This window comes from Rhincodon typus, chromosome 21 (assembly GCF_021869965.1).
Source record: "Rhincodon typus isolate 14 chromosome 21, sRhiTyp1.1, whole genome shotgun sequence".
NCBI classification, from domain to species: Eukaryota; Metazoa; Chordata; class Chondrichthyes; order Orectolobiformes; family Rhincodontidae; genus Rhincodon; species Rhincodon typus.
In genome coordinates this window covers 42,338,296-42,363,561 of record NC_063352.1, presented here as the reverse complement: position 1 = coordinate 42,363,561, position 25,266 = coordinate 42,338,296, and the positions used below count along the sequence as shown (strand labels likewise).

At 41.1% G+C, this 25,266-nt stretch overlaps 2 protein-coding genes across 5 annotated transcripts in view; one reads left to right on the top strand and one right to left on the bottom strand.

The window, feature by feature from the left end:
* The window catches only part of chtf18 (CTF18, chromosome transmission fidelity factor 18 homolog (S. cerevisiae)), a 102,538-nt gene extending 101,529 nt beyond the window's left edge, over positions 1-1,009 (top strand). The window contains exon 22 of the mRNA XM_048609904.1: positions 339-1,009. Within this exon, the coding sequence (XP_048465861.1) occupies positions 339-481 (143 nt within the window). The 3' untranslated portion in view covers positions 482-1,009. The remainder of the gene's footprint in view (positions 1-338) is intronic.
* Positions 1,010-1,037: 28 nt separating this feature from the next.
* On the bottom strand, positions 1,038-19,696 carry gng13b (guanine nucleotide binding protein (G protein), gamma 13b). 4 transcript variants are annotated; one of them, XM_048609908.1, is made up of 4 exons: positions 18,884-19,281; positions 11,268-11,330; positions 8,798-8,947; positions 1,038-1,337 (listed from the first exon to the last, which is right to left on the bottom strand). In XM_048609908.1, exons 3-4 carry the CDS (start codon positions 8,893-8,895, stop codon positions 1,232-1,234), a joined length of 204 nt encoding a protein of 67 aa, XP_048465865.1. In that variant the 5' UTR covers positions 8,896-8,947; positions 11,268-11,330; positions 18,884-19,281; the 3' UTR covers positions 1,038-1,231. The 4 variants fall into 4 exon arrangements, with proteins under 4 accessions (XP_048465865.1, XP_048465863.1, XP_020384993.1 ...); XM_048609906.1 differs by lacking the exons at positions 11,268-11,330; positions 18,884-19,281 and adding an exon at positions 19,613-19,696; XM_020529404.2 differs by lacking the exon at positions 11,268-11,330 and having other exon boundaries at positions 18,884-19,279.
* Between the last annotated feature and the right edge of the window lie 5,570 nt (positions 19,697-25,266).

Here is a 25,266-nt window from a genome sequence, read left to right as displayed (position 1 = left end):
AAATTTAAAGAGGTCCATTCAGAATTCAATATTTCCTACATTACAGCAGTGAACAATGCTTTGTACTTTGGAGCATTCTGAAGTTGTGAAAGATATAAATGTGTATCTCCCTTTTATAAGCTGCCAACAGCCAATTATGGTTTGGCAGAAATCTAGGAATAAAAGCCCTGTAATCTCTTCCTTTTGGCCAGGGCAGGCAAGTGTTTTGAGGGGCAAAATTTGTTTGTACTGTAATACCACATCTGGAAATCAATCAGCTCTTACTTAAACACTTTTACAATGCATACCTCTTACAGTATATTGATTGATTGATATTTCTGTCTTTTTCTGCCCATCAGTGACTGGAGCTGCTGAGCCTACGAAGGAAACGGCTGAGAGATTTATTGGAAAAGCAGTTGGAAATAGTGATGTTTGGTTCCGATTTAACGAAGGAGTTTCAAATGCTGTTAGACGCAATGTTTACATAAAAGACCTGCTGTAAGAATGTGGCTGGTCATTGGAAGAAGTAACTGCTGTTTAAAAATCAGAAAAGAGCCTGTACATTCTCCTACAGAGCGCAGAATGGAACTGTCAATTTTGGGTCTACAGTGCAAACTTGCCTGTGCCCAAAGCTGCAGTAGGAGATGACATTCAGTCTGATTATTGGGCCACCAAGTGGCTAAACTGTTGAACATTGTGAGCTTTGAGCAACAGCAGTGCAACGTGAATCTAAAATTGCTGCTGAGTTTGCATCTAAGTAGGTTTGGAATCTAGTTATTTCCACAAAATATGGGCAAACTGTTCTCCCCTCCAAAATTGAGTGTTTACTGTAAAGTGCAATCGGCATAACCTGAACGAACTTGCCAGGAGCCCAATGCCTACGGTAGATTGGCAAAACCAAGAAGCCCATTGATAAGCCTAGCCAGCTAGTTTGGATCCAGTTCCTTTTGGAATATTATTTAAATGGTTTTTGTTTCAGGCAACCTGGAATTCCATTGTGAAAGTATGAATAAAGTCTTGCCAATATTAATTATTGCTTTATTTCTTATCTTTCTTTTACATTGTTCCTTTCTAGTTGTACAAAGAAATTGATTGATCACTCATACAATGATTTTGCCTAGAATTACCATAAAATGTACAAAAAATGTAATGCATATGTTTTAAGAATTTAGAAGACTGTGCCAACAAAATTCTCCTCTAGAGTCTCTTTCTTTTACAAATAAATTGCCTTACGCAGAGCAGTTTGAAAATGTCAAAGTATAGCACATTTGCCCTTCTCTACCCAGGGGTTGTTCTTCATTAATTCTGGGTTTAAGAATGGGTCGTTTGGCACTCCCTCTTCTATCCACTTCACAAAGCTTAGGCAATGGAATAAAAGAAAAGAGAGGTGGTTAGTAGTTCAACATTTTGCTCATAGAAACAATAAATGATAAAAATGATTTCAACTTGTGTTAATTTTCAGAATAGACAGTAGTTGCTTTGGCATGTCCCTATTTTAGCAACCTCTTCTTTAAGAGTGTTTTCTTCTTCAGTTATTGTCCTGACAGATGGAATTGATAGGAAGACATATTATCAGCTCACTCTTACCCCTTTTCATTTTCAGAGATAGATGTCAACTTTAATCTTTTAGTTTTTCTCAAAGACCTTTCATCTGATCTCCCTGTGGCCAAACATATTTAATGCACAAGAGAGCATTGATTGGCTGGTGCAGATTTCCATGGATAGGAGCCTCCTGGGGTCAGCTGCAAAGTATCTTCAGAGAAAGAACTAGTTTCAAATAAAATAAGACTCCTCAGTGAAACTGCAGTAAGTTTGAAGATGAGTTAGATATTACTCAAATCATTAATACTTCTCTTTCCGCAGATGGTGCCAGATTTGAGTTTTTTCAGCACAATGGTTTTATTCCAGAATTTGCAATATTTCGCTTTTAAATATTCAAAATATCTCCTCGCACCATGGCATCAAATGTTGGAAACTTGTACTTCACTCCTCAGCCCCGTACCTGCCTCCACACACTGTTGTATTAGCTTAGGCCAAATAAAGGATATTTCTAACTACAGAATGAGGTGATGTAGATCAGCAGGCGGAGCGTCTCTAACCCCAAGAATAAAGAACAATGGCTCAACTGAGCCACAGAACAAGACAGTTTCTGGTTTTCTATCCTCAATTTGCATTCAGTTCTTCATTTTTAGCCAGGGTCTTGACTAGGGACTTGTACTTAGCCTCCAGTCTCCTGGACAAAAGGTACACAATAGGATTTAAACAAAGAACAAAAACAAAGTTGCTGGAAAAGCTCAGCAGGTCTGGCAGTATCTGTGAAGGAAAAAACAGAGTTAACATTTTGTGATTGCTAACCCCCTCTGAAGAAGTAAACTTGGGAGACTGGCAAGTACAAGGTTTGGGTTCAGTAGTGAAATTCAGCACAAAAAAAATTACTGCAATACTGAGGGAATTCTGTACTGTTAGCAGTGCCAATTTCCATGTGAGTTATTAAACAAGTCTGAGCTTCTCTGACTGACATAAAAGATCTTGCAAGGGACAGTATTTTGAAGAGGAGTAGTGCACACTTCCTGGTGTTTTGGCTAATATTTATACCTCAACCAACACCACTAAAGAGCAGGAGATTTGATTTTTACATTGCTGCTTGTGGGAGTTCACACTGCTTTAAGTTAACTGTTGCATTTCCTACACTAGGAAAGTGACAACACTTCATTAGTGTTTAATTGACTGTTAGCACTTTAGGATGTCCTCATTTCATGAACAATGTTATCTAAAAGCAAGGTTTTTTTATTCTTATAGCAACGCATGTATGTCAGATAAATGCAGTTGAACAAAGCTACTCTGGTTGTACGGCACAATATAACTGGCTCAACCCCACTGATTCAATGAACAGGAGTATTTCTCAAAGGTTAAAGCCAGGTGCATACAAAAACATGGAGCTGAAATCTCCCGTTTTGAGCAACATTTGGATGAAATACAGACCAGTGAACAAAGGCTTGATTCAGAGCAGCTTTTAGCTGTTTTTGTTGACGGTACTTAACATTGACTAAGCTAGATGCTACAAATGGATTCCCGTTGAGCTCAAGAATGCACACGGGGGAGTGACAGGAGGAACCAAGTGAAATGGAGATAATGGCTTGGGATAAATAAAAAGAGAGTTTGCCAGTATACTGCTTAGTGATGGCATACGGAAAATCCATTCAGTGATGGAGAATGGACTGAACTTTTATATAATTGCAAAGCTTATTTTGTTCCTTTCCTGTTTTCTTCATACCTTATTATTCTTAAGGGCAATGCTTGAAAATGCTATACAAGTAATAGAGCTTAATTTTTGTTTGGCTGGAAGGAGGCTTGTATGGAAGATAAACACAAATGTAGATCGGTTGTGTTGCATTGTCTGCTTCTGTAACTGTAAATGGCTGCAATTTATAGGCGATTTTTGGAACTGGAAGACAGAAATTCAAAAAAAGCCTGTTGAGCCTTGTACGGTTTATTGGCATGTTATTTTTGTTCTGCTTCTTCTACTAATGGATTTTCCTGATTTATTTTGACTGGAGTTACTACTTTTATGGGTGTTGGTATTGAAACAATCCATTATCATGTTCTCAACTACAGGAATTTTAAACAAAACCTATGGTTTTCATTTGTACGTGTTTAACCTGTGATGACAGATTTCAGTTTGATTGATGAGTCCTAGAGTCAGGAACAGCTCCTATTGTCGTACAGCAGGCCAGGATAGGATTCTTGTAGTGCAGTGGTAATGTCCCAAGCCCTGGATCAGAAGGCCTGGGTTCAAGTCCCACCTGCCCCAAAAGTGTGTCATAAATGCCTGAACAGGTTGATTCAAAATTTTAAAGCAGGCCAAACATTCTAAAGAAGAATCATATTGGACTTGCAATGTTCATTCTGTTTCTCTCTCCACAAATGTTGCCATACCTGCTGAGTTTCTGCAGCACTTTCTCTTTTTTTTGTTTCAGATTTCCAAAGTTCACAGTTTTTTGCTTTTGCTGAGTGATGTAATTTTACTCCAGTTGCAATGGTGGCAAGGAACAATAAAACTAGACCACTAATTACTGTTCTCCTTTATCCCATAATAAGTTGCTGCCAATCCAGTGGGGTTAGAATTACAATCACATTGCTTCAACCATGCCGCCTTGATATATAGGCGGAGACAAACCCACTTCAAGGAAATGGACTGCAGCATTGAATATGGTATAATCAGGTTGTGAGCCTAATTGTCATCCTGCTTTTGGAATTTAACCCAGAAGCTTTTGTGGGGTAACGCTTTAATGAATTCAGGGGTGAAGTGCCCTCACATCTATGACCTGCGTCTTCTGTAATCAAGTCTGCACCTCATTACCTGAACCGAGGCCTCTGATCCCAATCTCCCACCAGCCTCCCAACTCACTCAACCCAAAGACTCCCACTTAACCCACTCCTACCTAGACTGAACTGCACAGCCCTTCCCTGGAATCCTGTAGTCCACATTCCCCCAGTCTGTGATTTCAACCCCCACTGCCTCTGACTTCCCCTTCAGCCCCCACTTGCCCCCTTGAATAGGAAGCAATGTTTTCACTCCGAATCACCCCTGCCTCACCAACATCCCACTCATCTACCCTTTCAAGACAATACTACCATACACAAACAATGTTCCTATCAGTTTAATGCACTTATTAACACTTAACTGGAAGAATGGCCGTTTGGTTGGGGTGTGAAGTGCTATTAATATTTGTAGGTCGGAACCTCAGCATCAGTCAGGACTCAGGAAAGTTGGGAGAACAGAAACTTCTTCATTTTAAAGAAAATATTTATAGATTTTTGGTGGCTAGGCTGGCATTTGTTGCCAATTCCGAATTGCCTAGAGAATGGTGGTGAACTGCTGAAGTCCATATGCTATGGATACACCCATAATGTTGTTACGTAAGGGGTTTGAGGAATTTGACCCCACCACCGTGAAGGAATTGCGATATAGTTCCTAGGCAGATTGTCAGCTACTCTTATCCTGCTATGTGGTAGAGGTCACTGGTTTGGAAGGTGCTTTTTGGTGAGTTGGGGTAATGCATTTTGCATATAGCACACTGCTACCACTGTACTCAGTGTGGAGGGAGGGAATGTTTCAGTTTTTGGATGGGGCTGATTAAAGCTGACATTGCTTTCTCTTGGATGATGTTGAACTTCAGTGTTGTTGGAATTACATTCATCCAGGCAAGTGTGGCATATTCCATCACACTGCTGATATGTGCCTTGTAGATGGTGACAGGCTTTGGGGAGTCAAGTGGAGGGGTTTTCTCCACAGAATTCCCAGCCTCTGACCTGCTCTTGTGGACACTGTATTTATAGGGATGGCCCAGCTGTGTTTTCTGGTCAACAGTAACCACCAAGTTATATTCAGTAGGGGATCCAGCAATGGAAATGACATTGAATCGCAAGGGGAGATGGTCAGATGCTGTCTTATTAGAAATGGCTGTTGCATGACATTTTAGTGGCATGAATGGTACTTGCCACTTCTCAGCACAAGCTGAACATTGTTCAGGTACACATGGACTGTTTCAGAATACAAAGTTCAGTAATAGTGACCGTCATTGATTACCTTAAAAACCCATGTAGTTCTCAGATGGGGAGGGAAATCTGTCTTTATCTAGTCTGGCCTACATGTGATTGTTACAAGTCTTCAATGTGGTTGATTCTTAATTGGCCTTACAATTCGGGCTGGTTCTGTCAGCAACATCCACATCCCATGACACAACACATTTTAAAATAGAGTTTCTGAGGAGTTATAAATGATACTGGTCATTGTGCCAATCATCAGGGACCTTCTCCCACTTCTGACCTTACAATGGACAGAAAGTCATTGATGAAGCAGCTGAAGATGGTCACACTGAGGACACTACCCTGAGCAACTCTTGCTTCAATGTCCTGGGACTAAGCTGATATAAATAAAAGATTTCCTACCATATTAAAGTGCACAGCAATCACTCCCACTGTAACTTTTTTTTTTCTGAACTTATACTGTGATCACCTATTGAAATTCTGTCCACTGAATCAATATTGCTACAGACTGCATGAACCAGTTACTTAGCCAAGCATTAACTATCCCACATTACACTGGAGCTTCCAAAATTACCTTGTCCTGGGAATCAAAAACTTAAATGTTGCTAAAAATGTAGAATGGTGATATCCTGCAGCAATTTCACTTTGTAGTGGGTTATGAAGAATGTATTATTTAATTGGGTCCATAAGTTCCAACTATAGAATCTGATTGGATATTACATATCAGAAAAGCAGGTGCGTATGTATTGATAATTGATACATTTTTTATTAGAGTTCCATTTTAAATATATAATTTTAAAATTTTAAACAATATTGAATGCCGCAGAATTATTTTTAGATGCAGTTTGGTTTCTGACTGTGTTGAGCCCTAATTCTGTGGTATCAATCAATTTTTGTCCATTCAATTGTTCTTCCCCTTGCTCCCAAGCTTGTATCAACACTTTGCAATTATCTCTCACAATCTAAGGTGCTTTATTCGTACTTGGCATAAAGTGTTGTTGACAAGGCCAGCCTTTATTGCTGCTCCATAATTGTCCTTGAGGAGGTGATTGGAGGCTACCTTCTCAAACCGCTGCAGTCCTTGTGGTTTAGGGACACCACAGTGCTGCTATTGGAGGGTTCCAAGTTTTTGATGCAGGGACAGTAAAGATGGAAGCAATATATGCCTAGTTCAGGATGGTCTTCAGCTGGGAAGTGAACATCACCCTTCAAAGTCCCAAGAACACACAAAGATAAGGAAAAAAACAGTGCTGCCAATTTGAACATACCTCAGAACCTATGTACCCTAACCCAACAAGTAACACCGATTGATCTACTGATCCACCTACAACAGGGAATTCTGAAGCAGTGACTTTGGCCAGATTAGCGGCTAAACATCACACTAATGCTTCAGAGCTGAGATGGTGGCGAGTAACCTGCTGTTGGATTGTAATCAATTCTGATCTTTGTCTAGTAAAGCCGAGAACAGTTGGAGAAGCTAATCCTTCACACTGTCCCTGCTTCGTTGTGGAATGTGATATTTTTCCAATCAATGCAGAGTGGTCCTGGTCAGGTACTTAACAACACTGCGTTGTACTATCACCCTGCCTGTTTTTGTGCTGTCAAAAAGTGTGTTGGTAGATCATTGAAGCCATGCCATTCAGGACTACTCACCTTATAGGCCCAGCCAGCATGGGACAAGGATCAGCACTGCTCATTGACAACACTCTCACCTCTGAGACTGAGATCATCAATTCAAGCCCCACAACATGACTTATCCAGCCCTTTATACTTTACATGTTAAATAGCTTCACCCATCAAGGTCCAATGGTTTTAAAAACAAACCAGGATCTACAGCTCCCAAGCTGATTTGTACCACGGTATTATACGAAAGGAAAGTATACATTTTGTGCAATTTTTGGGGAGATGCAGCAGAAAAAACTCTCCTAGTGGTTTCTCACTCTTTATCGTAGGGTGGATTTATCTTTCTTCAAGTTCTGGCTACAAATGGAGTCATTAATGTTTGAAGAAAATCTTGTAGCACACATTCCATTTAGTGCAGGTTCATTTTCAGAAGGATGTTAGGAAGGACAGTGATACTGGAGTATTTTTGCCTCTATACTTGCAGAGGCTGGCATAGCAAGAGTTACAGGAGGGCCAAAGGGCTAGTGGAAGTGTGATTAATTAGCGTTACACAAAATGTTTTGACTATTCGAAAAGTTGAGGGGTTTGACATTGATCAAATACAAGGCCCATAACACTGAGGGAGGTTAGTGATGGAAAAGCATTGACACTAACAAAAACCTTAGGAACTTGTGAACAGCGGTGGGGCAGACCGGCCCTTCAGCCGGTTCTACTATTCAATGAGATCATGGCTAGCTCTATCCCAGCTCCACTTATATACCTCAGCTCCAGGTACACCAGTTACCCCTGTTGCAATAACGTAATACAGCTGAATACAATAATAAAGGATAACATTCATCTTATAAAATAATGAGTATGCAGAGAGAGTCAACATGGATTTATAAAGGGCAAATCATGCTGAATTGATTTAATTAAATGCTTTAGAAAATTGCCAACTATTTAGTCAAGGAGGCAGAATGTGAATTTGATACTTTTAGATTTCGAAAAAAAAATGGCATATCGAAAATGTGTGAATTGGCAAGATGTAATTACTGGTGTGAAATTTGAATTGCTCTCAATACAATACATAAATGATTTGGGTACGCGATTTGGAGGAATAATACTAAACATTAATTGGGAGAAGGGGGTTTGATCCTGTCTGATAACGAAAATGTGTTGCGTAGAATTTTACAGCACAGAAACAGGCCATTCTGCCCAACAAGTCTATGCTGGTGTGTATGCTGCATTCAAGCCTCTTCCCACCTTATTTCATCTAGTCTTACCAGCATATGCATTTATTCACTCCCCTCCCTTCATAAAACTTGTTTAGCTTTTACTTGTACTACGCAACTATATTGTGTGATGGTTAGATCCACATTCTGGATGCAGAGGTTTCTCCTGAGCACAGCTTGTTTGAGATACTCAAGATTGCCTTATATCTATGGGCATCCCAATAAGCATAAAGATTTTCTAACCTGTCAAAACTCTTTGTTATTTTAAGTACCTTTAAATTTACATTTCCATGATTCTGTGAAAACCTTAAAGCAGTAATAGAGCTGCCTTTTGAAGGGAATTGAGCACACCATTAGACACAATGAGACAGTGTTCCATTCTCACTCTCATCTGTCATCTTAGTCACAACATTAAGACAGAATTTCGAGCTTACTCAGGGATTGTTTTGGAAGACATCTCCCTCTTATACAACAGCTGGTACTTCAGACTATCCACTTCCTTCTTGAACTGTGGAACGTCCCAATCTTCCATGGCCACTGATTGTTTTTAATTGATTTCTTTACAGAGAGGAGAGAAAGAAAATCTGAAAAACAGGTCAAAAACAAAGAAGTTTCAATCTGAACAATCTGGAAAGGATGTTTCAGTCTTCGTGATTGAACATCATCAAATATTTAACTGCAGTGTTGTCACTACAGAACCAAGATGTTAAGTCCAGTTTCACATCTGCATAATATGACGTGTCAAATAAGCCATAATAAGACTATAAGACATAGGAGCAGAAGTAGGATATTCAACCATTGAGTCTATTCCATCATTCAATGAGATCATGACTGGTCTGATAATCCTCAACTCCACTTATCCTCATAACCCTTGATTCTGATAAAACTCTATCGTACTATTGAATACACTTAACCCAGCCTCAACAGCCCTCTGTGGTAAAGAATTCCACAGATCCACTATCCTCTGAGAGAAGAAATTCCTCCTCCTCTCTGTCTTAAATGAGAAATCCCTTCTTCTAAGATTATGCCCTCTGCGCATAGACACTCTCACAAGGGCAAACAATTTTCCTACATCTACCCTGTCAAGTTCCCTAAGAATTTGATATCTTTCAATAACATCTCCTCTCATTCTCCTGAACTCCAGTGAGTACAAGTCTAACCTACTCAACATCTCCGCATTAGAAAATCCATCCACTTCCAAAATCAACCTTGTGAACCTTGCCCTGACTGCTTCCAAATCCAGTGTATCTTTCCTTAGACAAAGGTACCTCAATTATTCACAGTATTCTAGCTGTGGCCTAACCAGCGCCATGTACAATTTCAGCAAGACCTCTTTATTTTAATGCTCCATTCACTTTGAGATTAAAGGTCAACATTTCATTTGCCTTCCTTACCACCTACTGAATTGTATGCTAGTTTTACGTGATTAATGCATGAGGACCCCCAAACCCCTCTGTGGTCCAGCTTTCTGCAGTCCTTCCCCATTTAAATAATATTCTTCTATTCTTCCCATCAAAGTATATAATCTTACATTTCCCCACATTTTGCCATGTTTTCGTCCAATCACTTAATCCCTCTGTAGTCTCTGTGTCATCCTCACCAGTTGTCCTCCACCTATTTATGTGTCATCTGGAAACTTGGTGATAGTCCATTCATTTCTGCCGTTCAAGTCATTAATATATATTGTAAGTAATGTGGCTCATGCTAACTGCAGCCACTAATTACAGGTTGCCTTTCTGAGAATGCCCCTTTATCCCAACTCTCAGGCTTCTATGAGTCAGCCAATCTTTAATCCATGATAATATCCTACCCTCTACACCATGGGTTCTTATTAAGTAGTCTTATGAGTGGTACCTTCTCAAATGCCTTTTGGAAATCCAAATATATCACAGCAACCTGTCCGCCCTTATCTACCCTACTTGTTACCTCCTCAAAGAACTGTAATAAATTTGTCAGGCATGATTTCCGTTTTGTGAAGCTACGCCAATTCTGCTTGATTATATTATGTATTTCTAAATGCTCTGCTGTTACGTCCTTATAATTGGCTCTAACATTTTCCCAACGTTAAGTTGACTGGCCTGTAGTTACCTTTTATTTGTCTCCTTCCCTTTCGAAAAAAAAGGTGTTACATCAGCAGTTTTCCAATCCAACTTTTCCAGAATCTAAGGATACTTGCAAGATTACTACCAATTTGTCCATTATTTCTGTAGCTACTTCCTTTAACATCCTCAGAAACATTCCACCAGGTCCAGGAAACTTATCATCCTTTAAACCTACTAGTTTCCCCAGTAATTTTCTTGAGTGATAGTTATCATGTTTATTTCCTCTCCTCCCTTTGATCCTTGAATTTTGGAATGCTTTACTGTGATGGCTGCTACAAAATATTTATTTAACTCCTCTGCCATTCCCTAGCTCCCCATGTAGTTTTCATTATCTAAGGGGCCTATGTTCACTGTTGCCTCTCTCTTTTTTACATATTTAAAGAAGCTCTTACTGCCTGTTTTGTATGTACTTGCTAATTTTCACTTTTTTTATATTTTGTTTGCTTTCAAAACTTTCCCAATCCTGATTTATCACTAATCTTTGCCACATTGTATGTTTATTTTTCCCATTTAATGCTGTCCTTAACTTCCCTGTCTGACCATGGTTGTTTTTTCCACTTGCTAGAATCTTTCTTCCTCATTGGGATACACTTCCGCTGTGAGTCTCTTATTATTTTAAACATCTGCCATTGTGCATCAAGCATCTTTTGTGCTAAACTCCTCCCAGTTCACTCCTGCCCTAGTTCCCATGTAATTACCCTCTTTTAAGGAAATATCCAGGAGACCAGTCGTGATTCTGAATCATCCAGATCAGAGAAGCCTCAAAGCCAATATCTAGTTTTTGTCAAAATAGTCGTCTCACCTTTTGGATAAAATGATAAATCAAGGTTCCACCCACTATTTATTACAGACCGCAAGGTGTTAGCTGAAAAAGAGCAGGGAAGTTCTACTCAATGTCATGGACAATATTTACTTATGAACTAACATCAGCAAAACAGATTATCTGGTCATTATCAAATTATCTTGCTCTGATACCTGGTGAAAATGACGACACTTCAAAAGTACTTTATTGTCTGTAACAAAGGAAGTAATGAAAGGCACTATATAAATTCAATTATTTCTCTCTTTGCTATCCCTACAATCTCCTTGACTCACACAACCCGCGATACCCCTGCATTCATCTAATTCTGACTCCTTGAGAATCCCCATTTTAATCACTCCACCATTGCTGGTCACAATTTTGGTTGCCCAGAGGTGTGGAGTTCTCTATACCTCACCTCTCTACCTCACTTTCTTCTATTAAACTTACTTCTGTGACCAAGCTTTTGATGTCAGGATCCAATATCTGTTTACAATTTTTTATTAACACCCACGTGAAGCGTCCAGGACATTTTATAATGAAAAAGGTGTCATATAAATACAAGTTGTTGTACTTTAATTAATGAGATGGTTAAACCCAGTTTTAAACCCAGTTGTAATACATTGCCACTTTCACGCTCACATCCTACCCACATTACCAGATAGTCTGTTGATGCTGACCATCTGGCCTCATATGTGAATACCAGCCACTTGGAAGTTCTGCCGGAGGCAACACTGTCGATGCACATTCATGAGAACGGAAATTCTTTGCACTAAATGTTCACCTACCTTTCTCAATGCATAAAAGCCACTTCCTGTTTCTATTTATATGACAGATTCCAAGGTATTTTACAGCATGTAGGTAATTAGAGAAAGACCTAGTTTTTATCTGAAAACATATATTCACTCTATGTGCACTCTATAAATGGACAGCCAAGCCTGGGGATATTGTACAATGTTCTCCCAGTTCCTGTGTAGCTGATTCCAGAAGTGGTCCTTATCTTCGTCCTCTGAGTGCTATTTCTTAGTATGTTAACTGAGCCAGGATGACTCCACGGGGAAGATGTGACTAACACCGGACTGTGGATTATATAATCTGGAAACAATTTTTCAGAGAAGTAATCATGCGATCAACATCGTTGTGCCTATTTCATGCCAACTAAATTCAGCCAGCGAGTCAGGGGCTCTGGGGATGGTAGGGGTCCTGTAAACCCCTGACTTGAGAGACAGTGAGAAAGGGATTGAAGTATGAAAGGGTGGGAAATAGGGTGCTCCTTGGGTACAATGGAACCCCGAAAGATTGATGCAGGCCATGAACACATAATCTCACTGTGTCCACTACCGAAAATTTTGAAAGACTTCTATTGCTGTCGTCACAGATAACATTATGCTGTAGCACCGCCGCCACCACCCCACCAACATTCCCCCTCCTCCCCCCACCCCCCGCCACCCCTACCATCTATCCTATTTGTTTAATATCTCCAAGTAAACAAAGTTGTTCATTTAGAATCTGAGCCCAGGCCATACGAAATGTGTTGACTTGGAGTGAAATACAGATGGCACTACCCATCCAGTAATGTCAGAGTTCCAAGGTAGTACAAAGTGTTTGAGGGGGCTAGACCACTTCAAGGTTACAGTTTCTGGTTTGAAAGGTTCACATGTTCACTTATCAGAGAGGTAGCAAGAGTTCTGCAAGAGAGATGTGGGAAATAACCATAGGGTCAAAGAGTTGTACAGCACAGAAACAGACCCTTTGGTCCAACTCGTCCGTGCCAACCAGATATCCTAAATTAATCTAGTCCCACCATGCCAGCAGATATATATATCCTCAGAGTGGAGAATGATTATATCAGTCTTAGGTTTAAGGTGAGAGGGGAAAGATATAAAAAGGACCTAAGGGGCAGCCTTTTCATGCAGAGGGTGGTGCAAGTATGAAATTAGCTGCCACAGGAAGTGGTGGAGGCTGGCACAATTACAACGTTTAAAAGGCATCTGGATGGGTACATGAATAGGAAGGCTTTAGAGGGATATGGGCCAAATGCTGGCAAATGGGACTAGATTAATTTAGGATATCAGGTCAGTATGGACAAGTTGGACCGAAGGGGCTCCAGTGTGAACCTAAAAAATAACACCATTGGGTTCAGCTGAGCTAATGAATTTGTTTTGCAGTTATCAGACTGCAAAAGGAGGGTTTCCAAATTCACTCACACCACCAACAAATGCAGCACTTCTACAGCATGTTTAACATGGGCAAGTTATCAAACACAATGTATTACCAAGCCACAGAACAACATAGTAAGACAGATGATCAAAGTGTCAGCCGAAGAGGTAGTAGTAAGGAACATGTTAAAGGAGGAAAGAAAGACAAAGTCTATGGATAAAATTTCAAAAATTCGGGCCTTGGCAGCTTAAGGCAGTGATGGACTCATTAAAACCAGGAATGTTCATAAGACCGGAATGAGAAGAGGGCAGAGCTTTAAAACTTTTAGGGCTGTATGTGGTTATGGAGGTAGGGAAGAGATTTGATGGCAATTTTAAAAAGAGTATCACTAAAAACCCCACCCACAGTGGTTTCTTACTGTCTCTTTAACATAATCATCAAGTCACCAGGCTACGATGCCAGTTTTGTATCTGTTCTGAAGAAATCAACCTCCAAATGTCACTTGAACCATTTCTAGCTGCCTGTCGCAAGGAAGGATTTTGTGCAGGTTGCTTGAACCCAATCTGAACAGAGTAAAAGAGTCAATAACAGCTCTAAGTTTTAAAGGTATGAAGGTAGCTAGGTTATCTCAACCACTTTGCTGTCTTAAGAGCCTCTTCCTTGGGGTTGCTAACCCTCAGATACTGAATTAGAGTCTCCAGTCATTAGAAGTTAATCCAGGCATTGCTTGGTGCAACTCAGGAAAACAATTACAGGCAACTTAAACAATCATCTATGATTTTCTTGGAACAGGTAAGAATTATGGGAGGTATGATAAGATGGTTGTCTGATAGTCAAGCACCAGCCAGCAGGTAATTAAGAGCGTGCTTGCTCTCAAATTGGAGTTGGCAACCTATACATCAGGTCATGTCAGTAAATCAGTGATGGTAATGTTGGAATGAGTGATTGGTGTTGGGAGGGTACTGGGCAAAGCCTCTAGGATGCATCCAGCTTCAGTAGAAGTACAATTAATATTTGAGGTCAATGACCTTTCATCAGAACTCAATCACTACACCGCGCCAGTCCTCCTTGATTTCAAAACACGCCCCCGCCACATTTGAGTTGAATTGTGAGGCAAGCAAAGGGGAGTGCAGAACTGCCAATGTAACACCCTTATTCAAGAAGGGAGGAAGAGAAAACACTGTTAACAATGAGTCAGTTAGCTTTACGTCTGTCATTGGGACAAGGTTTAGAGCCTATTATATTGGATTTAATACTCGAACATTTAGAAATAGCTAATATAACAAAGCAGAGACAGCATGGTTCATGAAAGGGAAATCATGCCTGACAAATTTATTACAGTTCTTTGAGGAGGAAACAAGCAGGATAGATAAAGGGAACCCAGTAGATGCAATATATTTGGATTTTCTAAAGGTATTCAACAGGTACTGCACACAACGCTACTTAATAAGATGAGGCCATGGTGCTGGGGGCAGTTTATTAGCAAGAATACGGGATTGGCTAACTAGTTGAAGAAAGTGAGTTGGGACAAAGGGGGTATTTTTGAGATGGAAACCTGTAACTAGTCTATTGAGGAATTTAGACAGGTTGAATACGTGGGCAAAAACTTGGCAAAAGGAATATAATATGGGAAACTGTGGGATTAGGCACATTGCAGGAAGGATAGAAGAACTGAATATAATTTGAATGGAGAAGGGCTGCAGAAAGCTACAGAACAAGGGCATTGGCGGTCCTTGTGCATGAATCATAAAAAGCTAGCATTCAAGTTCAGCAAATAATTGGGAAGGCAAATGAACTGATAGTTTTTATTTCAAAGGGAATGGAGTATAAAAAAATAGGGTGGTCTTGCCAAAACTGTACTAGGTAGTCACTGGAGTACCAAAACAAAACAACGTACTGCAAATGCTGGAGATCTGAAATAAAAACAGAAACTGTTGGGGAAACCCAGCAGGTCTGATGGCATCATAGAATCCATACAGTGTGGAAACAGGCCATTCAGCCCACCAAGTCCACACCGCCCTTCTGAAGAGCATCCCACCCAGACCCATTCCCCTACCCTTTCCCCATAACCTGGCACTTCCCACGTCTAATCCACCTAATTTACATACCCCTGGATACCATGGGCAATTTCCCATGGCCAATCCACCTAACATGCACATCTTTGGACTGTGGGAGGAAAACCACACAGACACAGGGAGAATGTGCAACTCCACACAGATAGTCACCCGAGGCTGGAATCAAATCTGGGTCCCTGGCGCTGTGGGGCAACAGTGCTAACCACTGAGCCAGCATGCCACATCTGAGGGGAGAAAGAAGAGTTAACATCTCAAGTTCAGTGACTTTTCATCTGAACTGACGATAATCAAATAAAAAGTGATGTTTATGCTGAAGCAAAAGTTGGAGAGGGCGAGGTGAGTGGTAAGCAAATAGATAGAGACGGAGCCTAGAGAGAGAGATATGAAAGGGATGAGAGATGAGGGGATTATTGATAACAGATGAGGACAGAAGAGAAGCTGAATAAGTGATAATGAGAGCCAGGAGTAGGAGAGAATGGGTAGGCTGTGCTAAGAGCAACCCATGTCATGACAGGACCAGGGTGTGAGGGTGGGTAAAAAATTTGGAAGGTCAGAGTCAGACTCTAAAATTATTAAACTTGACGTTGAGCCCTAGAGGCTACAGGGTCCCCAAGTGGAAAACGAAATGTTATTCTTCTGTGCTCGGACATGGCAGCAAGCCTGTGACCGAAATATTGGCATGGGAACAAGGCGATGTGTTGAAGTGGCAGGCAACTGGAAGCTCAGGGTCATTGTTACAGACAGAACATAGGTGTTTGGCAAAGCAGTCACCCAGTCTGTGTTTTGTCTCCCCAAATGCAGAGGAGACCACATTGTGCACAGTGAATACCGAGATTGAATGAAATGCAGGGAAATGTCTACTTCAACTGGAAGGTATGTATTCTCAACTACACCTGGAATACTGTGAACAGTTTTGGGTTCCTTATCCAAGGAAAGATACAGTAGCATTGGAGGCAGTCCAGAGTGGGTTCACTAGGTTGATGCTGGATATAGGAGCATTTCCTTATGAGAAGAGGTTGAGTAGGTTGGGCCTGAACTCAATGAAGTTTAGAACAATGAGGAAACGTTACCGAAACATATCAGATTCTTAGGGACCTGACAGGGTAGATGTGGAGTTGTTTCCCATTATCGGAGAGTCTAGGATCAGTGGGCACTATCTCAGAATAAGGAAGTACTCCATTTAAAACAGAAATGAGGACGAACTTAATTGGTTAGACGTTATTGAGCATGGGAAATTCATTAGAGACTGGGTTGTTAAGTATATTCAAGGGTGAGATATACAGAGTTTTAATCTGTGAGGAAATTGAGAGTTATGGGGAATAGGCAGGAAAGCAGAGTTGGAGATGATCAGGTCAGCCATGATCCCACTGAATGACGGAGCAGACTCAATGGGCCGAATGGCCTACTTCTGCCTCTATGTCTTATGGAGTGAACCCACTGCACAAGGAGATGGGCTGAAGATGATGTCTGACAATATCCTTCTCTGCCTGCTGCCAAGGTCGCCCCCTGTAGGCTGGATCCTGACAAAGGCAGCGAGGCTGGGAGCAGCCGGAACTTGAATCTGCAGGAGATGGAACAACAAAAGCCGGAGCTGGTATGCCCTGGTCCTTATTTAAAACCAATCTCGGCACATGTTCACCTTCTCAATATTTCTTTGGATTCCAACACTGTTGAGCGAACCCTCATTTAAAATTGGCTTCGTCGTTGTCCATCTCGTTACTTTCATAGCGAGGTTAGGTTTCCAACCATTCAAACATATTGGGCAGTACGGCACCGTCTACTCAAAGTCTAAACACAGACAACACCCGCCATGGCCGTTCAACAAACTCAACCGAATGAGAACACGAAGAAGGGTCAACTCAGCAGTTTCCCTTTTTTCTCTGCTCCCCCGCCTCCACCTCTGTCCTCCTTCTGAAGGTGCTATTTCCTTCCGCCTTGATCCCAGACCCTGTCCTCAGTTGCCGTTCACTCAGAAGAAGCAGTGCCAATCACCAGAAATCCTCCTCACTTTCGCTTCTCCACTCACAGCCATTCTCTCCAGTAGCTCCCACCCATAGTCTCCATCTCCATCTAAAACAATCCAGACACAACCCCACTCACTCTCTTCCTGCCCGCCTCTCTAATCCACACAATATCTCACTCACACTGGGGGAGCAGACATTACTGAACAAAGGAATCCATTTCAACTGATTCTGACAGTCTTTCTTCCCTCAGTTTCCGCTTACCAATCACTAGTGGGCAAAGCTGGAAGCCAGATGCTGGGAGGCGCAGCGCTGATCAATTGCTGATCAATTTCTCTGGGTCCTAACAGAGGTCGGCACTCGGTCAATCTCTCTCTCCCTTCAGAAGGAAAGGCGCGCCTGATCAATGACTCCTCCACAGCGGGGAACCAGTTGAAATTTGATTTTCACTTGCGGAATACCAAAACAACGCAGAAATATTGTTGTTATTGTTTTTTTTTGTTTTGTCCCGCATGCATTCCGCCCGGCTCCCACGTCTGATTCTCACTGTGGGGCCGGTTTATTCTGGGGAATATTGTCACAAAGACTAACCGTGTACAATACGGAATCCTGATTTCCGGCCGGCTGTTTACCTCCCTGCGGATCTTATCTCCTTTTATTTTGTTCGTCTGACTCAAGAAATATTTAAATAAATAAAAAGAAAATCAGAGGGCCATATCTGAATTTAACCCAGAGAGCAACGGTTCAGTCTTTATTTGGTATAGAAACATATAGATATAGAGAAACACATAAACAGAAATATATAGATATAGGGAAACATATATAGAAACACATGAACAGAAACATATTATACAGAAGCATACAAAAATACAAACAGAAACATACGTCGAAACATATATAGAAACGTACGTACGGAAAAACATAGATATAGAGAAACATATATAGAAAAAATATATAAACATATATATTGAAAAAACAGTTACAAAGAAATATATAGACACATATACATAAACATATCTATATAGAGAAAACATACAGATATAGAGAATCATACATATAGAGAGAGAAACATATATCTATATATGTGTGTTTGTGTATACATTGCACAGTGATGTTGGGTATAAATGGATGTTGGGATGGGTATCACTGGGGAGCAGGACTTGAGAATTACCGTAACATTTCAGATATTCAGTTCGTCGGTAACAGTGAGGGGCACAGAGAGAGACTGGGCGCTTTCCAGATCTTTTTGTATTTAATGACACCACGTTAAAATCGGTGGGCGAGGGAATCTGCTGATAAAATCGGTGTTATATTTGTAATTTGTTACGAATCTGTAACATTTCCTCGCGGCATCGATAATTGCCAGGCCTCGCTTCTAACGCCCTTTTGTTTTCTCTCTGGGTAAAGGAAAGCATTAACTCACCTGCACTTGTCAGTGTACTTTTACAGTCAGCCGACACCTGACTCAAACTGAAGCATCCACTATGGACCACAAAGCAAGTTTGAGCTGAATATATACGGATGTTGTCCCTCTCTCGTTTTCGGAAATGCAAATCCTTCGTGGTAATCTATTAATGGCACTGGCAATCCATTCAGAATGTAGTGCTCAGGGAGAGGATTTACACAGCTCAGCGCTCCTGCTTGTCCTCGCCTCTGCTCCCACTCCCCACACACGAGAGCTGCCAGCGCTGAACTGCAAAAGGCATAAACACGCTCACTGCTTCCTGGTGCCTCATTCCAGGTAATACCGGGGCTGTGGGATGGACTGTAGTCCCTGGCCTCATAGCCACCGCCCCTTGGCAGCACCCATTTGGTTAATTCAATCCCTCAGGGCTGGAGTCAAGCTACACAGGAGAATACCTAATAAAAAAAGGAGAAACTACGGGAAATGCAGACACCGGAAGCATCAACAACCACAATTCATAGTACGAAATAATATTTCGCTTTGCAATTACCCTTGGCGTGTGACTATCTGTGCACAGGCAGTGGACATGAATTAGACAAGCTGCCTGTTTTCTCCATCATTGTCAGTTCTGCACTGTTTCATATTACTGGCTTTAATCTCCATTATACAGCCACGTTTTACAGCACACTCTGCCCCCTACGCTGGCAGAATCACACCCACACTGGTTTGACCAAACATGAAGATTACCTCTGGACAGCTCTCTCACAAAACACCGCGTTCCTCTTTATCCCAGCTCGCAACAACTCAACTCTACAATCAGGCTCGCGTAGAATCCGAACAAATAGATTTCAACATGCTCACGCCCTTATAAAACGGGAGGGTGTGTTCGGACAGTGCAGATGAAATGTTGCCTTGTGCAGGTAGGGACAAGGCGATGGATTTGCTATCCTGGTAGCGACGGATCGAATGGACTGCCTGGGCCATCTTCCTTTGTAAAGGGACCGGCCACTGACTGGAAACTGCATCAGACTGACGCCGACAGAGAAGCAGGCGCCTTCTTGCAGTCTATCCCTCTTTGTGTGAACACAGTGAACCATTTTTACAGTACAGGCTCCCTCCCTCCATATCCTCGGTTTGTTTCATTTGCCTCTTAAAGGGGATGGGACCAAGGTGGGGGAAATGGGATTAAGATGTGGAATCAGCTTTGTTCAAACTGAATGGCAGGGCTAGTTTGAGGGGGCTGAATGGTCACTTCCAGTTCCATCAGCCACACAACTAAGCATTGGCCTTTCCTTTAAAGATTAGCACTGGGCTCAATTCTACGCTTGTTAGACCTTGTCCTGCAGTCTATTGGCACCTCAGTGTGTAGCAGCCTTGCCTCTACGGTAAGAGGTCATAGATTCATAGCCCCACTTAAAAACAAAAATCAAAGCTGCCATACCAAACTGGAAACATTCACTCACTTTCACTCTCATAAGAAGTAGGAGCAAGAATAGGCCATCTGGCCCCTCAAGTCTGCTCCACCATTCGATACGATCACGGCAGATCTTTTCAAGGTCTCAGCTCCACTTAACTGCCCAGTCACCTTTACTGTTCAAAAATCTGTCTATCTTTGTCTTAAAAACATTCAATGAGGTAGCCTCAACTGCTTCACTGGGCAGGGAATTCTACAGATTCTCACAACCCTTTAAGTGAAGACATTCCTCCTCAACTCAGTCTTAAATCTGCTCCCTCTTATTTTGAGGCTATGCCCCCAAGTTCTAGTTTCACCTACCAGTAGAAACAACCTCCCTGCTTCTATCTTATTTATTCCCTTCATAATTGTATATTTTTCTATAAGATCCTCCCTCATTCTTCTAAATTTCAATAAGTATAGTCCCAGTCTACTCAATTTCTCCTCATAATCCAACCCTCTCAGCTCCGGAATCAACCTAGTGAACTTCCTTGATGCTGCCAGACCTGCTGAGTTTCTCCAGCATTCTCTGTACCAGGGGAGTACTGGCCTCACTTGCTGAGACAATGACGGCCCCGCGTCAAGTAAAAGAGCCCTTGGACCATTTTAAAGATAGGTCCAGAATTATTCCCAGTCTTGTGCTCAATATTTATCCCTCAACCAGAAAGAGCTTATGCAGATCCTGCTGTGTGAAAATTGTCTGCTGGATTTCCCACTTTACAACAGGCACTATAATCACCAGCTGCGGAGTGCTAGGTGCTGTTCCGATGCTATGAAAGATGCTGTATAAAACACAAGCTGTATTAAAGCACTTGAAAAACCACCATCTAAAATTTTCCTGCTGAAGTTAAATGGAGGTCCATTCAGTTATTGGACCATCCCGGTGCCTCAAACATATGTAAATATAATCTTGTGCAAGTAACAAATGCCTTTGATTTATTTAGAGATAACACAGTGTGGAGCTGGAGGAACACAGCATGCCAGGAAGCATCAGAGGAGCAGGAAAGTTGACATTTCAGGTTGGGACCCTAGGAACCAGCATCTGCAGTTCTTACAACCCCTTTGGTTTATTTGTTGGATAGAGTCCAACTCTAATATTTGTTTAAAAACCAAAAGAACTGCGGATGCTGTAATATTTGTTTGTTTCTTTGTATATTAATGTACAGAACCAAACTACTTCAGTAAATATGTATGCATATAAAGACATTTTTATGAATAAAGTATATTTTTGAAATTAAAAACTTTTCCTTTCTCTCATGGCTGAATCCCTCCCCCAGCAATGACACCTGTAATATTCACTCTTGGAGGTGGATGGAAACAGTAACCCTCTTATGTCTCAGCCCAGTGCCAGGCAGCACTCATTGAAGCACCAGAGAGAAACAGGTTGCTACATACTTAGTTAACAGTTTATTAGGGATAGAATAATAACATCAGTTTGCATTCCAGCTGCCCACAATTTAATATGCAGTTCTGTCCCAAGCAGTTTGTAAGTTGTGAACAAAACATCTCAGGAAGTCAGAGAATATAAGAAAAATTAGTGCCTCATATGAACCTGCACGCCAATACCCAATGAATTGGGAACATAGACCTTTTAATTAAAGTTGGACCGCAGCATTGTATTCTCTGCTCTGCATCGCTGACACAGGGTCACACAAAGCTCCTAATGATGCCTAAAATAATGGCTGAGGAAAGCCAGAACATATAGCAACGGGAGAACAGTTGGTTTCTTTTTGTTGATTGTTACAACAGGTTAGCAGAGTAAAGGCTTTGAATTAGCGTGTCACCTTTCCTAACCTCACGATGCACTTTACAGCCAGTGAAATAATTCTGCTATCACTGTTGGAATGTACAAAATGTGGCACAAGATTACACAAATAGCGATGAAATATGTAGCCGGTTCACTTGGCTGTACTATTGGATGGGAAATAAATGTCAGCCAGGACACCTAGAACAACTCTCTTTCAAAATGCAGTTATTTATGCTTGTCTGAGAGGGAATTCTTCAAAAAAGACTCCACCAAGTGTATCAGCCCTTCCTTACTGCATTGAAGTGCAAATCCAATTAACCCACAATCTACTGACTCAGAGGTGGGAGGGTTATCATCTGAAGCATACATGCAAATATGCCTAAGGCTCTTGACCAGACAACAGCCAAGCTTCTCACTATGTCAGACTAACCACCATGTCAGTGCAAATGGAGGAGAAAAGATCTCTCAAAAGGTCTGGTTGTCAATGCTGCTAATTTGGATTCATTCAACTTTTTTTTACTCTTAATCGTTGCACAATTCAATGAGTTTAAGTCATTCTTCCTTCTTCTTTCTCCCATTATCATTGTAAGGGTGGCAGAATCTTTGAGGAGCTGAGAGTACTGCAAGATTTGTAAATTTACTGAGTTGCAATATAGTATAACTAGAATCCCTACAGCATGGAAGCAGGCTGTTCAGCCCATCAAATCCACACCGACCCTCTGAAGAGCATCCCACCTACCTACCCTATCCCTGAAATGCCCATCGCTAATCTACCTAACCTGCACATCTTTGGCTGCAGGAGAAATCCATGAAGACACAGGGAGAATGTGTAAACTCCACACAGACAGTCACCCAAGACTGGAATCAAACCCGGGTCCCTAGCACTGTGAGGCAGCAGTACTAACCACTGAGCCGCTGTGCCACCCATAAGGCCATAGTTGTACAAAGTGAATTGTAATATGTTAGCCTAAAAATGATTAAAGGTCTAACTATGAGTTAATTAATAAACTGAGTTATTAATAACAATGTTATAACATATGTCAAAGAAAGGAAGGACAAGCAGTTTCATCACATGAATAAGCTTTAATAGTTCTGCTCTGATTGCATTAAGTAAGCCACATTTTGAATTGCAATTTGTTGAAATACCAAGACCACGATCTTAAAGATGTTTATAAGGTTATGAATGATGTAGTATTCACTAAGTGAGGAATGCTGACAAATAAACTACATAAGTTTGCTTCATGGGTCACAAGTGTAATGAACAGATTACCTCCTCATTCCTTGCATCACTCGTAATATTATGTTATGAGGATGTTTCATTAATAACCATTCTCTTGAGGATTTATATTTAAAGGATATGGACAGTGGTGTGTGTGTTAAAAGATTAAATAATGACACTTTCAGACTTCTATTTTGGGTTAATCTGATTTTTATTTTTGTTCAGTAAGTCTTGATGTATAACAAATTGATGATTTTATTGTTTTAGTAGAGAAATCTGGCTTGGGGACTTTTGTTTATTGTAAACCTCATGCAGATGAAGTATAATTATCTGTAACAGTAAGTGAGTGAAGATTTTGAATATATGATTTGACCATTGGATTCGTGAGGTTAGGAAAGAGAGAAAGAGTCAATACACTCCAACATAATTACAATGGTTGTAATAATTACAATAATAATAATTGTAAGAATAGGTTGTAATAATTACAGTGTTCACATTTTACATGTAATATTCTGAAATATATTGAAAGAAGGGGTTTTATGATTATTTGACCAAAAAGTGTTTCTATTCAGGTGTGCTCAGTGTTGTGATATGGAATGATCTGATATGTGCATAGTGTTTAGGATAATGGGAATCAAATTTGACAGATTGTAGCAGGATTTTTTGACCTTATTTCTGGTTGAGCTCTGAGTAGATCTAGATAAAAGTTTTCTTTCAAGCACTGTCTCTCCAGTGTTGCTGAAAGTTGTAATGACTTTCTGTGGTTATTTTCTGAAGATGAAAGGACGGTTGTGGATGTAATGTTATTGCACACATTCAAATGACGTGGCTCATGATAATATTAATTCTTTTGATGTATTTCCAAGTTGCACAACACAATAAAAAAAAATGTACATGAATAAATATGGGGCTTGATTAGCTCAATGGAGCTTGCCATTTGATTTGTGGTGCAGACTAATTCCCAGGTTCAATTCCTGAACTGGCTGAAGTCACCACAAAGGTCTCTCCTTCTTAACCTAACCCTCAGTTAGAGCACCACCAGCTCTCTATCCCTAATGACAGACAGCATCTAAAGCCCAGCAGGACTTTGGCAACTTTGCCTTTTACATGAATAGACACATTTAACATCAAGAACTTATATAGTTCCTTTAAAGTATTGAAGCAATCCCAGCTATGAGCCACATAACATAATTGGTAATAAGGTAAAAAAAGAAATTGGTGTAGGATTACAGGGAGAAGGCAGGAGAATGGAATTTGTTGAATTGCTCCTTTAGAGAGCAGATAAGGTAATAGGGCAGATAACAAAATGGTTAGTCAAAGTGGAAGGATTTTAAAAATGTCTTAAACGAGACAAGTCAGATAGAAAGATGGAGAATTGCAGAGAAGAAGGTCAGTGCTTTGGGACCCAGGCAATTGAAAGCATGGCCACCAATGGCAACAGTTATGACTGGTGTGTAATTATGTGAGTGCAAAAGTGTATGCATTGTTTTCAACACCCGAATACACGAGGTCAGAATAGAGGAGTGCAACTAGCTCAGAGGGTTATGGGGTTGAAGGAGATCACAGAACTAGGGAAAGGGAAGCCCACAGTGGGATTTGAAAACAAGAACGAGAATTTTAAAGATAGTGGGAACTGCTGATGCTGGAGAACCTGAGATAACAAGGTGTAGAGCTGGATGAACACAGCAGGCCAGGCAGCATCAGAGGAGCAGGAAAGCTGACGTTTTGGGTCAGGACCCTTCTTCAGAAATTGGGGAAGGGAAGGGGATTCTGAAATAAATAGAGAGAGAGGGGGAAGCGGATGGAAGATGGATAAAGGAGCAGATAGGTGGAGAGGAGACAGACAGGTCAAAGAGGTGGGGATGGAGCCAGTAAAGGTGAGTGTAGGTGGGGAGTTAGGGTGGGGGTAGATCAGTCCAGGGAAGACGGACAGGTCAAGGAGGCGGGATGAGGCTGGTAGGTAGGAGGTGGGGGTGGGGCTT